The sequence below is a fragment of the Artemia franciscana genome, chromosome 6, assembly GCF_032884065.1.
Source record: "Artemia franciscana chromosome 6, ASM3288406v1, whole genome shotgun sequence".
Classification (NCBI taxonomy): Eukaryota; Metazoa; Arthropoda; class Branchiopoda; order Anostraca; family Artemiidae; genus Artemia; species Artemia franciscana.
In genome coordinates, this window is record NC_088868.1 from 1 (window position 1) to 16,955 (window position 16,955).

Sequence of the window (16,955 nt, forward strand, 5' to 3'; positions counted from 1 at the left end):
TCTGCATATATAGCTGAAACATGTTTCTATTCGAATTTATACTTGTTATATTTGAGCTGAATATTTTGAAATCCCGTTTTTTTTTAATTCCTATTCATTGTAATAGAAATATATGGAGGCTTTTAGGGTGGTGCCTTGGCCCTTCTCCCTGGAAATTACTGGGTTCTTGCGAGCTTCCTACTATTCCTGTGTTTATCATGCAATTGGCCTCCTTTCTTTTATCTTCTTTTATTTTCCCATTCCCGCTCTCCAAAATAGAAATACATATTGGACATATAGCGTTAGTGGTGCCTCGGTCCCTCCTCCTCACTTTGGAATTTCAAACATTTATCGAGCTTTCCCACAAATCACTATATTGTTTACACGGCTCAGCTGCTTCTTACTGTGTCGTTTAATCCCTTCCCCCCACTCCTATCCAAAATTTTTGCCCACTTTGCAAAATAAATTTCTATGAGGATGCTTGATTATGCTCTTAGCTTAAATTCCCATACTTCAATCACTGATTAAGAGAGAATTGACCGAAGGGCTTTCTAGAAGTATTGAAAAAATTGAAATCTTAGGCAAGAAGTAGGACAGAAGTAGGAGAAAGACGCAAGAAGTAGGACATATATTTTCACCCCATTTTACCAAAAACTTGGACTAACTTCTTTAGTTAGCACACGGCTCTTGTATTTGAGCAGTTGTTCTTAAACAACTTGGCAAAAAGTCAAACCTCTGCACAAGGCCGTATCCAGGGGAGATTTAGGGGGTTTGAAACCCCTCCCCCCAAATTTTGTCCTACTTAAATCCCAACAAATATGCATATAAAAAATGTTTGATCCGTTTTTTTTGTAAACCCCCCTCCCGAACAAAACCTGGACGTGCCCCTATATAATAAGCCTAAATAAGCCAAAATAAGCCTAAGAATCAATCAAGCCAAAAAAGATCATCAAATTTCTAGCCAGCCACTTCCTCCTCCCATATCTTTAATGTCGTTTATTAGATCTACTAGAAAAGTTGCATTTTACCAACTCAAAGGCTCCATTAGGAGTAGCTGAGACGTATTTAGTTGTGTCAGTTCAAGGAAATTACATTTGGGAGGATATATATTTCAAACTCTAGAGGTTTTGGGCCATTTTAATAATAGGGGTTTCGGACCATTTTAGGGTTTCGGGCAATAAGACTATTTTTTAATGGAAATACCAAAAAAAAAATCAATATAAGGGGAGGGGAAGCATAATCATGCGTAGGGGGGGGGGGGGGTCCGCAAGTGACGCCACTGGATGAGTTTAATTTGGTAGCTAAATTTTAATGCTAAGTTATGGGCCACTCAAGATCCCTTGTAAGCCTATATAATAGGTCCGATAATAAGCCTAAAGATGTGATCTAAACATAATCTTCGCTTGAAGCATTATGTTTGTAAAATGTTGATTCGTTGGTATATTTGGTTTATAAACAAGCAATCCCTCTCTATGATTTCTCCCTATTTGTTGTCAATTTTTCAGGGAGATTGTCATGATTTATCTTCCTTTGATGTAACACCTTCGGTTAAATCGTCTTTATAATGTTGTCTGTTCTTATTTTTTCTGATGTTGTATCTTTTTTCTGTCTCTTGCATTTGATACTGCCTGCACTAAATTCTTACTCCATGACCAGTAAGATTAAAAATTATTTGCCACTTTACTCTCTTGCTATAAAGACGAATGTTAAAAAAAGACGAATATCTGTGTTTACATGGAGAACTTCTACGTTTATGAATTTCAATACAAATTTCTGTTACTAAAGGGTAAAAAAAAAAGAAAAAGAAGTTTGAGACAAAACTATGCATAATTGCCATCCTGGCTACAGTATGATTTTCATCTGTTCACAGGGTGGCGATTAAAACCTCTAGTTACGAATTTTCGAACTTGTTTATTCGGAGGGTGCAATTTTATCTTGATCTGCCGCTGTTTTTGAAGGGTTTCAAGCTTCTAAACTTGCTGCTTTGTTTGCAGTGAGTAGATATCTGTGACGTATACAGAAATGCAGCAAAAAATGTCATTTTTGGTGCCATTGGGGACTTAACTCTTGTGCCGTTTGTAAAAATAGCACGTAGGTGCAAGTATTAGCTTTCATTAAGCCCTGTAAACATCTAACTATAACAGTCTGGCGGCCTGCTGTCGTAGGAGAAAAATAAAATAAAGCAGACTCATCAACAACATCTCGGCTAGAGTATATTTATTGCACCGTGTTTTCAAAAGGGTGAAGGGAAGGCGGATGAGGGTGAAATCCAGGGTTTAAAGGCTTTGAACCATGATGATTTTAAGGGTTTAGTTTTTGTTTCGATCTGCTTTTGTTTGCGAAGGCTTTCGGATTCTTATTGAAATTCCTCAATTAGTTTTTGTAATTATTTTTACTATTGTGTCTAAATGGGATAATAGTTACCATTTTTGACCAGATGCAAATAGGAATCTCTTTTTGGATTTGACAATCCTGTTCAAAAGACTTTTCTTTCATTCTCAGTTACTGAGGAGTTTGGTTCACTCTTTACTTGGTTGCAGCTGCTGCTGCAACCACTGAAGTAATATAACCATGTTGCAAAAGCACATTTGGATTTCCTAAATTTTCGGCTCGTGCTTTCTTAGCCATGGGCCTTGCAGCTTTTGTGTTTGATTCAATACATGCATATACATATCTTGTATTATGTATTCTAGTCCATGCACGGTTCAAATCAGATTATCTTGGCAAGATTTGTGCTTGAATAACCCTGTCTCGTTCGAACCTGGCGATCATCTTGGGATACTTTCAGAAAATGCAGATGAAATGGTATCGAAGGTAATTCAGAAGCTAAATCCTATCCCAAGTCTTGAACAGACTCACCGTTTGATGATACAGAAGGAACTGTTGACTATTGCTGGTAATATTTCCTAATTAATGCTTGTACTTCGGCTTTATTCCATTATGTTATTTTATTAATTGTAATGTTGTTACCACAAAGCCTAGGTAAGTGGGGCAAGGGCTGTCTAGTGTTGTAAATAGTTGGGCTGGCTTGTTAAGGATAAATTTTATTTTTGTTTTATTATTTTTATTTTTTTTTACAAAAACAGAACTTGTTATTGTCTGATTTGGGTAACTTATTTTTACGTTATTTTTTTATATGGTGTCTTGTCTGGTGCTTGCTGGCACGGCTAATGTTTTTTTTTCAATTTGGGAGGGGAGTGTATAGATCTTCAGCATTCAAAATGTTTACATTTTCGTTGCATTTGTTGTAATTAGCATTATTTTTCACAAAATAATTCTGTTTCTGTGTTTTTTCTCGAATTAATGCTCTCTTATCTAAGGCAAAATCCTTGTATTTTATGTAGACATGGAACAACCAAAAAAATTTGAATTTGCTGTCGTGACAAGACGAATCTAGAAATAGAAATGAGGCAAACCTGGGATTTTGTGATATTGAGGAAAAAGAAATAAAAATCAAGATTGTTTTTTTTTGTATGCTAAGAACATGCCTGGCCGTTTCCAATAAACAAAGCTATGAGAAGATTAATTGCATGAGCAGGCAGTCCATGAACTACTGATGGACATAAAAAAAAAACAAAAAAAAAACGATCAGCAAAACGAGAAAGGAGCAACTGAGAGAAAATGTAGAGCGAATATGTGTATTCAGTTATTATAGTAAAATGGCATGGAGATTGTGGCTTATAAATAAACACCTTTACTTTGTTGTGGCTTATACATCAATTAAAAAAAGAAAAAAATGTTTTTTTGTAATATCAGCGTTTGTGGTGTACCTAATTTGTGCTTCAGTATTAGATTGTTATTATTTTAATTTTTACTGAAAATACTAAAAAAGATCGTTTTTTAATGAAATCCACCAGGGGATTGGATTCGAGTCTTCTCCAATTGATGGCCATGCTTTACACATCAAACTATTATGAATGTGGTTATGTATGACTTGAAACATAAACTCTAGTTGTTTTATTAACCTTAATTTATGAATGAAGACCCAATAGATGTGTTTACTCTCAAGAGCTTAAGGAACCCAATTATTTTAATCTCTAAAAAAAGAAAAGATACGCATTTGGGGTTTACAGTCCCGATAGAGCTGATCTTCATGTCTTGGCCCTTGAGCCAAGGAGACAAGTGGGGTGTTGGGGGGGGGGACAACTATCCTCGATTTTGCATACCTTTCCTGTATGTATTCCTCATTTTTCTCCATGAACCCATATAGAGCTGGGTCGATTCTGTATGAGATTACAGAGTCAACTAGTAGTAATTCAATCGGGTTGTTAAGTCAGTGCCTTTGTACAGCCTTTTGTTTTATCTATAGTGATATTACATGTTTGTTCTTGGATTCTTGACTTTACTTTATACTTCATTTTTTTTTTTTTTTTTTTTTTTTTTTTTTTTATTTCAGGCCCAAGGAAAGAATGGGTTTGTTATGAAAATCTACCTCCTGCTACAGTCTTTGACTGGTTCAAAAAGTTTTTGGATATTACAACTCCCCCGACCCAATCGCTTCTGTATGATCTTGCTACCTACGCTACAGATCCAAAAGAAAAAGAAGGCTTGGACATGCTCTCACAGGTGCTTTTTTACTCTCAAATTGTATAGCTATTAAGTTTTGATTATTCAAATGATGAGGTAGTCTCACTTCAAACTTTCGTGTCTTATTTTTTTTCCACCGGGTTTTTTCTTCTTACATTTTTGCATTCTCAGTTTTTTATTTTATTTGAAGTGGGAAAAAAAGGAATATTTGTTCAATCTAGGTTTCTTTTCAGGAAATTTTAGTAACCTGTACTTTAAGAGAGTCTAAGCTTTAGAGATATGCCGTGGCACTGTATCCTCGATTTTTTGCAATTTTAATTCTGACCGATATATCTGTGCTGATTAGACTTTTTATTTAATTTATGAAGAAGAATAGTGTCTTTGAATGCTTGATCCCTATATGGGTTTCCTTACTTGCTTTGTATTATATTTTTAGTCTCTATTATTATAATAGTAGTCTGTATAGAGACTACTATTTAAAAACTTTTGAAGCCCTGCTACTACATTATTAATTCTATAACTTGCACCTTTAAGCCATTCTTTGTGCACCTTTAGGCTATCTAGGGAAAAATATCTTTTCATGAATGATATTACAATAACTTAAGCCAGCTTTGTGATGCAAAATAAAATATGACTCGAATTCTGTTTCAAATATAACACCTCGCTGGCTGTCGTGGATGAACTCTTGTCAGAGCGTAGCATTAAAAGAAATAAGGCAACAATTTTTGAATTAATTCCAATCTTACAATTGATAGTGAAAATTAGAACACGGAATGCCCTCGAGCAAGGGAGCTGAGGAGGCAAAAAAAAAATGTTTGATTTTCGTTCACTTGTAAAATTGAAGGACTAGAATCAAAAGCTAAGAGTTGAAAGTGATAAGAGTTGGTGATGTAGCTGTATTTCTTATTTAACGTATCGGAAACTTTTAGAAATAACTTACCTGGGTATATCATGCAAATTGAATCAAGACGCTAAGCTGTACGGCCGCCATATATACTTTACTTTTTTCTAATTGCTTTCGGTGCACAGCTAAAAAAAAGTAATGCTATTTCTTAGGATTTGAAATATGTTGCCAAATTAACAGTTTTGCGTACAATTTATTTCAGGATGTGGGGAGGTATGAGCAGTGGAAGCATTCCAAATGGCCAACCGTACTGAGCTTCCTTGAAGAATTTTCATCACTGAGTATCCCCGCTGAAGCTCTCATCATTAAACTCCCCTTAATGAAGCCACGCTTTTATTCTATATCTTCCTGTTTGCTGAGTTCGCCAACCTGTGTGGATCTAACAGTTGGGGCTGTCAAATTTATTACTGAGGGTGAGCAATTTCATCATTGAAATAGAGTGAAATTCAGTGTTCAATAATGTGAAACGCGTAAAAAAAATAAGAAGAAAAATACGTACCGGATTATGGACTCAATTATTTAAGTTACTAAAGATAAAACCTATTGATCGGATAAGATTTCTAACCATTAAAACCTATTTATTTTTTTTTGCCTATACTAAACCCGCTATCTTGTAAATAATCAATTCGTACATTCCTTTTTGGAAGAAACAGGCTTGGGTCACTTAGGTGGCGTTCTCTATAAATGCTCTAAAATATTTATGATTAGAGCTATAATTGCAAATTTATTGTAAAATGATCAAGCACGCATACCCAACTTTATATATATATAAGAAAAATTCTAGACAAAAAACTAAACCGTCTGCTAAATTAGCTTTTTGATAGCCCTCTCAAATAGCCCTTTTTTCATTCAAAAGGTAGCTCTGGCCTTTGGGCCTCGAAAATTCCGCTCGCTTTGCTCGGGCTTTCGGCCTTCTTGAATGAATTAGAGTCAATTTGATGTAAATTCTATGAATTATTTCTTTCTACTTTGTTGAATACAAAAACTGACCAGTCCATGTTGCTTGTAGTGTTAGTTAGATGATTAATGGTCACTTCATTTGAAATGGACAACATTAATAATTTCTGATTACGCACAGTTTCAATTGATAAGATGTAATAATAAAGTTTTATAGACAAGCTTAAACAATGACCTTAATTTCAAGATATAATTTAATTCCCTATAAATCACTCTAATAAGTCTAGAATGCTCAAGTTCGGATATAGAAAACATAGTATATTTCCATAGTACGCGTTGATTAATTTCACACACCTTCTTGTTTACCTTCCCCAGATTTCTCATGTGGAGTTGAGTTGACTCTGGCCAAGCTCATAGAATGATGCCAATTACACGTATGAATTCAATGTCGGATATGCATCCAGTTCTATTTCCCAATAACGATTATTCTATTGTCGATTCAGTTTTATTGTGAACAATAACGCAAAATCTCAAAAGTTTTAGCAGTGGAGGTAATCAAACTTTTTTCCATTAGAAATTCCTTTAGAACTCTTTTTTTTCTATGGTTGGACCTCATCCCTGAAATGAATTGCCTCCTTCTTGAAATGACATTTTTCTTGCGTCTTAACGCCTGGGCCAAGAAATGTTTCTCTTTTTTTTATTACAATTTTTTTTCCAGATGGTTCATCTCGAAATGGTCTCTGTTCAATGTACCTGAATCAAGCTACTATTGGAACAACCGTAAACGCCTTCTTCAGGAGGTTTGTGTCTATAATATTTATTGTGTTCTACTATAAAGTTTCATGTCATCGGTATTTTGAGAAATCCAACTTTTATCTTTACATTTTATGCTGTCAATTGATCAAGCAAAACCGTATCTATTAAGTCAAACCTGTAGACAAGGGAAGGGAGGTTGTCTTCCATGGAAATTGTCCAAGGACTATTCTTACTACAATCATGGTAATTCTAAGAAGTGAACATCAATGAATGCAAAAATGTGAATTCATTGGTTTAGTGATGAGCTTTGTCTCAATTTTGGAGCACAATTTTTGGCATATACTTCCCTGAACGTATATTGCAGTTTCTTAATGTCAAACATTTGCAAATAGACTATTTCGGTTCCTTGGTTAAACTCTAAAACAAGTCTTGAGCCAATATTATTGGTAATCAGTAAAACTTTGAGCTAAAGTTATTCTATTATGGAATAATATAAACTTTGGCTTTTAATGGGTTCAAGTTCGATTTTATTGCTTTTACTGGAGGATTTGAACAGCTTTTTGATGTACTTTATGTTTTTTCTTCTTGTACTTTTAAGTGAGACTGAATAGTATACAGAAGATACCATGACTTAAGTGCTACGTGGACCTTCGATATGCCATCTCCATCATCGGTCTCGTCTTTCTGGTCGTACTTTTGCTCAGTTTTTGATACTCATTTCTCGCTATTGGTTTGCTCCCTCTGTCTCTTCCTTTTTCCCCTGTGAGTCTTTTATATATATATATATATGTATTATATATTCTTACGCTAGATTCTTACTCCATGACCAGTAAGATTAAAAATTATTTACCACTTTACTCTCTTGCTATAAAGACGAATGTTGAAAAAAGTCGAATATCTGCGTTTACACGGAAAACTTCTACGTATTTTCGAATTTGTTTATTCTGAGGGTATATTTTCTATTACGGATCGTTTATTCGGAGGGTGTATATCGGATCGTATATTCTATTATGCTAGATTACGCTTATTATATATATATATTATATATATATATATATATATATATATATATATATATATATATATATATATATATATATATAATCTATATATATATATATATATATATATATATATATATATATATATATATATATATATATATATATATATATATATATATATATATATATATATATATATATATATATATATATATATATATATATATATATATATATATATATATATATATATATATATATATATATATATATATATATATATATATATATATATATATATATATATATATATATATATATATATATATATATATATATATATATATATATATATATATATATATATATATATATATATATATATATATTATATATAATGTATTACTCAATATCTAGGGTGAAATAATCTAGCCGCCTAAATCCGTTGGGATCATGGGATCAATACTAGCTGAAAAGCAATCCTTTTTGTAAAATTCAGGAAGTTCATTATAACAGTGATTGATTTCTTGTGGGTTGATGCAAAATTTTGCAGACCCAGAATCTCTGAATGAGCAATCGATAAATTTTGAAATTTCTATAAAGCCTTTCACGCTTGATAGTAGCTTGAATCTTTTATCTCTATCCTGCATTTTCTATTTTCTTTATATTTTTTTTTTGCATTTTTTATTTTGCATTTTTTTATTTCTTTATAGTGTGCATATGATAATTGCGATGACCTTAAACGATGAAAATAATGGCTACATACTTTTTGCGTTACACACCTTATGTTCGATTTGTTTAAGTGTGAAAGGTTACACGTAACGTAACTTCGCCAGTTAGCATGGCCTATTACATACGCAATGTGAAAGTTACTTTACGGAGAAAATTTCTTCCGTAACAAATGTTATGTAAAGTAGGCTCAAACTCAACTTAGACTTTCAGTTTATTAAAGTTTATGTTGCATTAGGTAAAAGTCAATATAGCAGCAACGAAATTGAATTTCTTGATGAACAAGTGATTAACTGTGAAGGCAATATTTTATAAACTTTACCCTGAAAGCCTTTCATGCTTTATGCTAGCTTCAATCTCTATCTCTATTACACATTCAAATTTTTGAACAGTTAATTTGTGATGATTTAGACGATGATTGGGGTGATTTTATAAAACTTGTATAAAATTGAAAGGTTGTACTTATTGTGACACTTGACAGAGAAGATTACGTACTTAGTGTTGAAGCAACTTAAAACACCGAATAGAAACGATTCTTACTGTTAACTGACTAGAGCTAGCCAAAGTTTTTTATATAAAAAAAACACAATAAATATTTTTTCTTGTTTTTTAGTGAGCCTCGATTTCATTTGCCAGAAAATCCAACTGTACCAATTATAATGGTAGGACCGGGTACAGGCATCGCACCATTCAGGTCTTTCTGGATGCATCGGGCAGAACTGATGAAAGGTAATTTTATGTAATCTAACAGCTATGATCGAATATTGAGAGTCTTGATAAAATCAGAAGAACTTCAGGAATGGTTTCAGAAAGAGGCTGTGAAATGTCGAAATCCAAAAAAAAAGCAACTAAAAATATGTTTGTTTTTTTTCATCTTATTTTTGGAAATCATTTTTCTTTATTTATTATTATATTGTTTTTCTTAATACTTTTTGACCTTTCCCATTGTCTTTATGAATTACTTGTGAAAAAATCTGGTGTCCGTTGTTGGCTAATATTGTTTTATTTTTGTTTTTCGATTTACTTGCCTTGAAGAAGTTGTCAGCCTTTGGCTCGGTGTCAGTTTATGAATTATATACTAACGTTATTTCTTACTTTTTTCAAGAATAGTCTAATTAAATAGTTTTAGTTAATAACCATAGGCTATTCCCCAGCTATATCAAGCTGTGAAGTTAGAGAAACTGTACAATATCTCCTATTAGATTGGTCCAGACTTAGCAGACAAGGTGTTGTCTGTTATTGTCATTATTAATTTTTTTTTTCATCCAATCCAAGCTGTTTGGGCTTAATTTTAATATTCAATGTTTGGGTCAAAGCCTCACACCTCAAATTGGCCCAAAGTCCCCTTTCTAGATAAATTAAGAAACGGGACCACAAATATGTGTCTTATTGTGAAAATTTCTAATCTTAAAAATCTTTATGATACTCACTTTTTTTTTTATTTCACCATTTTGAGTACTTTTCGACCTTTTCAACTATCTTTGTAGATTACTTGGGATAAAAGCTGGTATTCATTGTTGACTAATATTGTTACTTTTGATCTGATTCATTTCGCTCTGTGTCAATTTGTAATAATGCTAACACATCAATATTGACAAATCCAAATATAATTTTAGTTGGACAACATCTGGGCGCAGCTATTTTCTATGGAGGGTATAGAACCCAAGAACTAGATCTTTACAGAGAGGAGAAGTGGAAATATCATAATATGGGCGCTATTGAGCTTGCTGCAACTGCCTACTCCCGAGAAGTTGTAATTGAGAGAGTAAGTGCTGTCTTGAGATTTTTTTTACTTTTTCTCTTTTTGTGCATAGAGTTCATTCCTTTTCTCAAATTGTGAAAAAGCCTTAATCTGGCCTTGGCAGAGGTACGTTCACAAAAATTTTTTTTGACTTTGAAGATGGGTAAAAAAAGTGAAGTTAATGGAAAACGTTGGGTAATAGATTCCATAGTAAACATAAAAGTGTTTCGGGGGAAAGGGCGTTCTCGAAGGCTTCTTCCTTGGGTTTTGCCTGTTTAAACTATACTTAATATTACTTTCTTTGGTGTCTTGCTTTTCTGGGGGCGCCAAGTATATCAAATTCCGTGATTGGGTAACTTTCAAGCCTAACCCGTTACCCTACAAGCATGCGTGATTATGCGGAGAGCCAAATCAAATGGGATGATTAGATATATTTCAACGTAAAGTTTTTTGTTTTTTTTAAATAAAGTATGTGCAATAAATTTCATTTTCGTAAATTGAAAAAAATTATCGGAAAAAAATTAAGGGTCAGCTCGGGAAATAGCCAAAAATAATAGTTGTTTTGTAGCAGTCAGACTTAGAAAAAAAGGTAATAATCAGTTTGAGTTTCGTTTGTGAAGGCACTTGCATGTCTAATGGGAAGAAGTTATCGTTACTAGTTTCGACTCTTCTTTTGTTTATTTGCTGTTTTTCACTTAACGTCAAATTGACTGTAGATGGAACCATGTTTGGATTTATTTATATTTTTTTATCCAGGAATTTGTACAACATAAGATGATGATTGATGCCAACGCCCGTCGTATTTATGAATTGTTGGATAGTCATGGCGGTCATATTTATGTATGTGGAGATTTTTACATGGCGAATGATGTCAAATCGGTTATAGTTTCAATATTTCAAGAATATGGAAATATCAACGCGGATGAAGCTGCATCGGCTGTAGAAAACCTCATTGTAAGTTTCAGTATCAGGTACAATTTAAATATTCTCTTTCATACAGCAAAAGTCTTTCATAAAGCATAAAATCACGTTTCATACTGCCTTTTGTGCATGAGTGAGCATGAGATGTTATGTTGACTTTTATTGCCACTTTCTTGTAATTCCCCATGTATCAGTAATAGAGCCTTGCGATCAAAAACTGCTTAATAATTTTTAATATTTGTTATAGAATCTTATTTGTTGAAAATAGTATTCAAATACCCCTATCAGGTCAGTTTATTTGCAAATCATATTTTAAGCTTAATTTTGCGTGAGGATAGGCCGAGGGGTATAAAAGACCGGAGCTCTTTTCATGTTGTGTGATGGTCTAGAGTCATACACTCTGTCATAAACTCCTACCTCCATCCTTGGAAGGGAAAGCTTGCCTGTCTGTCCTCATATTGGTGCTGAAGTAGACTTTTCATGAGCTTGCTTGACTAGAATGGGGACTGCAAACATGGCTTCAGGGTGAAATTGAAGAGTTGCATCCCCTTAAAAAAATAATAGCCTAGTAAACGACACAGCTGTGCACTGAATTTAATAGTTTCCCTGTTAGTACAGGACCTAAGCTTTGACGGAATATGGCTGATGTTTTAGTGAGAGGGTACCATATTACTACTTTTACTTCTTTGTGAGTGGTGAGACGGTACTCTAGATCCTAAGATCTAGGATAAGGTCCTAGATCCAAAGACTAGAATTTTCAGGATTCAAGACCAACTATTTATCAAGATGGCATCCAGAATTTTTCCACTTTCAATGTAGGTTTACGCCACCCCTTGAGAAAATAATAGTCTAGTATATTACTATTAATATACTAATAATAGTCTAGTATATTATCTAGTACTATTAGTCTAATAGTCTAGTAAATTACACAAGATTGGACTGTATTTGAATAATGGAGTATTTTTCTTGGGTTAAGGTTGTTTTGGTAGATTTTTTTAGGCTGAATAACTTCTTCCTAGTTTTGTTATTTATTTGGATTGTCCTTCCATTGCAGTGTAATATCTGTGGACATGAATATATAACGAGTTGGAGCTAATATGATCGGGATAGTTTGAGTGAAATTTCGACTCTTGTTGATAGGAACGCAGTACCAAGTGCTAAAAAAACATACAATGATATACAGCCACTGGATTTGTCACGAGAAATAGTCAAAAAATTTCACTATTAAAAATTACATAACAATAATAACATAGTAACTATTAATTTTTCAGTAGCCCTTTTTACTAATTTTATACTTAAATGAGCTGTTAGACCTTGTCCCTGTTGGAACAGATGCGCAAACAAACAAAAATCCTGAAGTTATTTTTACCCCGTCATTTTGTTCATCAAGATTGATATGATAATGTCTCTTATTTTGTTATTTTCTAAGTCGCTTTGGTCAAATCACTTTGGCCTCTGAGCATTTCAAGGGACAAAAATATTTAAATCTGAAACTTTAAAAATTAAAGGATCATCACATCTAGTTCAAACACGTGTATTCATTGATTGACTCGTTTATTGGGCAAAGTAAACTTTGCAGTTTTCCAAGGGCCAAGGTTGGCTGTTTTTTAATTAAACACCTCATGTTTCAATGTATGTATAGGTGTTATTCCAAAAGCAAAGAACTCGGTTCCTTGAAATCTTTACTAAAATATGTTTTCATTCTAGTATTAAATTTTTTGGTATGGACAAAGACATATTTCTAAATGAATTTAAAATAAAACGTATTCAAAGATTATAAACTACTGTCCTATAGGAACAATCGTACTAGAAACTTAGTATAAAAGTAATGTATCTTTGATATATAATAAAATTCTCTTAAATAACCTGTCTTTTTGGCCTGGTTGTTATTTGAAATACAAGTTGTATTGTAATGATAATAATTCATATCTATCCCATGTCATATGCGAAAATGACTGTTGCAAAGTATAACAAAATAAGAAGAGAATACACTGCAATTCATTTTTACATGAAAGCTTAAAATTTCACAAGAGCAGAGTAAACATGGGAAAAAAAACAATCGAGATATCTTGAGTCAAAACTAAAACACAGGGTTATATGTGTAGGCACGCGTGTGTGGATGAACTGGTTACAAGTTCCTCTTTTTGTTTCTCTTATTCATTTACGTGTGCAATTTTCTGCCCGTCCGACATCAAATGATTAACCTTTTTTCTGTAGCTACACTTGCTTTTTATGGCACTTGGTATTTACCAAGTGACGTATAGCGATTGCAATTTCTGTCCGTCGATCTATCTGCATGTCTGTCTGTCTGTCTGGTTGGCGTCTGTCGGTCCCGGTTTTGCTAGTTTGTGCCCTTCCAGATAATCTAGGACGATGAAAGTTGGCAGGCTTATCAGGGACCAGACCAGATTAAATTAGAAATGGTCGGTCCACCGAGTCGACCACCAGCAAACGAGATAGTTGAGAAGAATGATAGCGTGGCTTGCTGGTCTAGTGGTATGAATCTCGCTTAGGGTGCGAGAGGTCTCGGGCTCGAATCCCGGACCACCCCAATTTTTACATGAAGAAGATTCGAAACTAGATACGTGATCAATATAGCGATCGCTGAGAGCTGGTAGGCGTATCTGGGACCGGACCAATTAAATTAGAAATAATCGCTTCCCTGATTCGACCATTTGGGGGGGGGGGGGAGTGGAAGGACGGTTGATTCGGAAATATTAGAAAAAATGAGGTATTTTTAACTTATGAACGGGTGACCGCATCTTGATGAAATTTAATATGCAGTAGGATCTCTTGTCTCAGATCTTGTCTCAGAGCTGGGTGGGGGGATTTCCAATGCTTTGGCGATTTCGGTGCTTCTGGAGGAGCTAGGACGATGAAAATTAATTGGCGTATTAGGGACCTGCAGAAATTGCCTTGATAATAGTTGTTTCCCCGATTCGACCATCTGGGGGAGGCTGTTGGGAGGGATAAATTGTGAAAATTGAGGTATGTTTATCTCATTAATGGGTGATCAGATCTTAATGAAACTTGATATATAGAAAGATGTTATGTCTCAGATGTTCTATTTTCAATTCGAATCGGATCCAGGGACATTTGAGGGGTGAATGGGGGAAACAGAAATCTGGGCAAACGCTTAGAGTGGAGAGATCGGGATAAAACTTGATGGAAAGAATAAGCACAAGTTCTAGATACGTGATTGACATAACCGGACCAGATCCGACCTCTTTGGGGGAGTTGGGGAGATTTCTAGTGCTTTGGCGAGTTCGAGAATAAGCATAAGTTCTAGATGCATGATTGACATAACCGGACCGGATCCGATCTCTCGTCACAAGTGCCATATGAGCTCTTGGCTTTCGTTACCTCTTCGTTATATTATCTGCAGTATTACTTAGGTATGCGCTATTGAATGATTTTTTTTTTTACGAAAAAACGTTTTGTTTCACTCCTAACGCTTATTCTACTCCTAGTTATCTGGGATCTGAGATACTTTTAAATTTGTAATTCTCTCTGTTTTTATTTTTGCTTGAGAGTGAAACCATTTATGTCAAGAACAGTTTTTTTGTGTATCTCTATTTGTGCATGTATAAAGGTGGCTATATTCCTCAATGGTATTTCAAGGGTAGAAGTATATCACAAGCTGCCGTATCGAACTTGGGAATAGTCATATTTCAAGATCAGTCGATATGTCTTAAAGCCACTTGTCAGTAGGTGCAACTATTGTGCTATCAGAGAAAAGGAAGGGAAATAATATCTATTTTTATGATGTTTCAGTATAGAGTTGTAGTGTTTCTAATTAATTGTGTATTGTTTTAGAATAGCGGCCGTTACCATGAGGATATTTTTGGTATTACTGTTGGTGCACGGAAAACTCACTTGGAATATAAAAGAAAAGCTCGTTTAATGAAGGATAATCCAGTCTGATTCAACTGTTAGTTAAATGTGTTCAAACATTTGTTTGATTTAAATTAGTTTGACTGTTGAAAGTGATGTTGTTCATAAACATTTGGAATTTGTTGGTTTTAACTGCATTATAAATCTTTGACCTTAATAAACATATAAGACTTCTCATAAGTGTTCCGACTTTTCGTGTATTTTTCTTACGCGTTGGTGATTCAACAGATTAAATCTGATTTTGCTTTGCAAAAATGCTATAGATGTTAGATGGGATTTAGATGAGTGCCTTCCGTTATTTAAGAATAACTTTTGTCTGGTCATAGCCTGTTTTAGATATCTGTTGATGCACCATTCTGGTAACTTAAATTTGCTGTTACCATTTAAAATTTAGTCTCGCTACTGGATCTTTTACATTTTGTAAGTAGAGTAAATGCGTACAAGGTGTCCCATTCTGTAGCTCTTGCATTAAACTTTGATTTTGTTTCGGATCAACGCTGCAGCCTTTTTTTTTTCAGTTCTGTGATCTGTAGCAGTTCATGTCAACCTTGTACTTTCAGCCGACTTTCAGAAAGCATTTGACCTCATAACTAATTTTCTTGCGGCCACGATCATAAAAGTTATGGGTGTCAGCAAACGTTCTCTAGCTCAACTTTTTTTTTTTTTTTTTTTTTTTTTTTTTTTTTTTTTTTTTTTTTTTTTTTTTTTTTTTTTTTTTTTTTTTTTTTTAAGCGAATGCAGTGCATACACCCATTGATTTAAGGGGATATTACCTCAGAATGACTAACATAACCTGCTGGAGTATTTCGACTCATATACTTAGTTTAAAGTGGACACTTATACAAACCTTTATTAAAGTTCAGATATTGCTGAAGACTTTGGCCTTTATTTTAATGTTTTAGGATGAACAGAGGAGGTGATATGTCATATAATGCAAATATTTAATTAGATGGAAATAGGCAGTAAAGTGGTCACCATTTGCTCACCGAAATCCAAACCGTGAACCAATAATACCTTCGCACTTCTAATAGTGCACCTCGCGAACTTCTCATTGGTTATATTTTGTGCAAAATTTGGTCTCGGAAACTTTAATGAGTTTTACCGTTTCAGAAGTTCTGTTCATGATCATGATACAAGAAGATGTAATAACTTGGTTGTGGGTATTGAAAGTAGTGAGATCTAGTTTTACTTTGAAGTATCTTGGCCCTTCCAAATAGAATTTGCTTCAAGTGAGCCTCAGGGCGGCTTAGCACCTCTCACAATTAAAAAAAAAAGTTAAAGTAGTATTTCTTGGGGAATTATTTTTTTTTTTAGTTTTTCTTGTTCTTGGGGGTGGGGGCTGTGAATCGGTTATAGGTCTGGAGGGAGGAGCGGGTTGAAGGGGTTGGGGTGGATAGAGCTGTATTTTGATGGTGGTTTCTACCCTGGGGGTTTTTGAGAGCAGGTGATTGTCTTTTCTTTCCTTTTTATTATTGTTATTCTAATGAGTACAGGATGCTTCTAGAAACATTTATGTAGTTATTTTTTTTTTTAAATTTAGGATGCCTTTAGGAATGTTTATATAGTAAAGTGCTACGCGTAAGCAAAATCTAAGTTTTTCCCT

At 34.0% G+C, this 16,955-nt stretch overlaps 1 protein-coding gene across 1 annotated transcript; it reads left to right on the top strand.

The window, feature by feature from the left end:
- The first annotated feature begins 2,646 nt into the window (after positions 1-2,646).
- LOC136027873 (nitric oxide synthase 1-like) lies at positions 2,647-15,532 on the top strand. The gene is made up of 8 exons (XM_065705285.1): positions 2,647-2,875; positions 4,376-4,545; positions 5,613-5,823; positions 7,026-7,107; positions 9,410-9,525; positions 10,413-10,561; positions 11,294-11,491; positions 15,275-15,532. The coding sequence occupies exons 1-8, from the start codon at positions 2,662-2,664 to the stop codon at positions 15,380-15,382; spliced, it is 1,248 nt and encodes a 415-aa protein (XP_065561357.1). The 5' UTR covers positions 2,647-2,661; the 3' UTR covers positions 15,383-15,532.
- Positions 15,533-16,955: the final 1,423 nt, after the last annotated feature.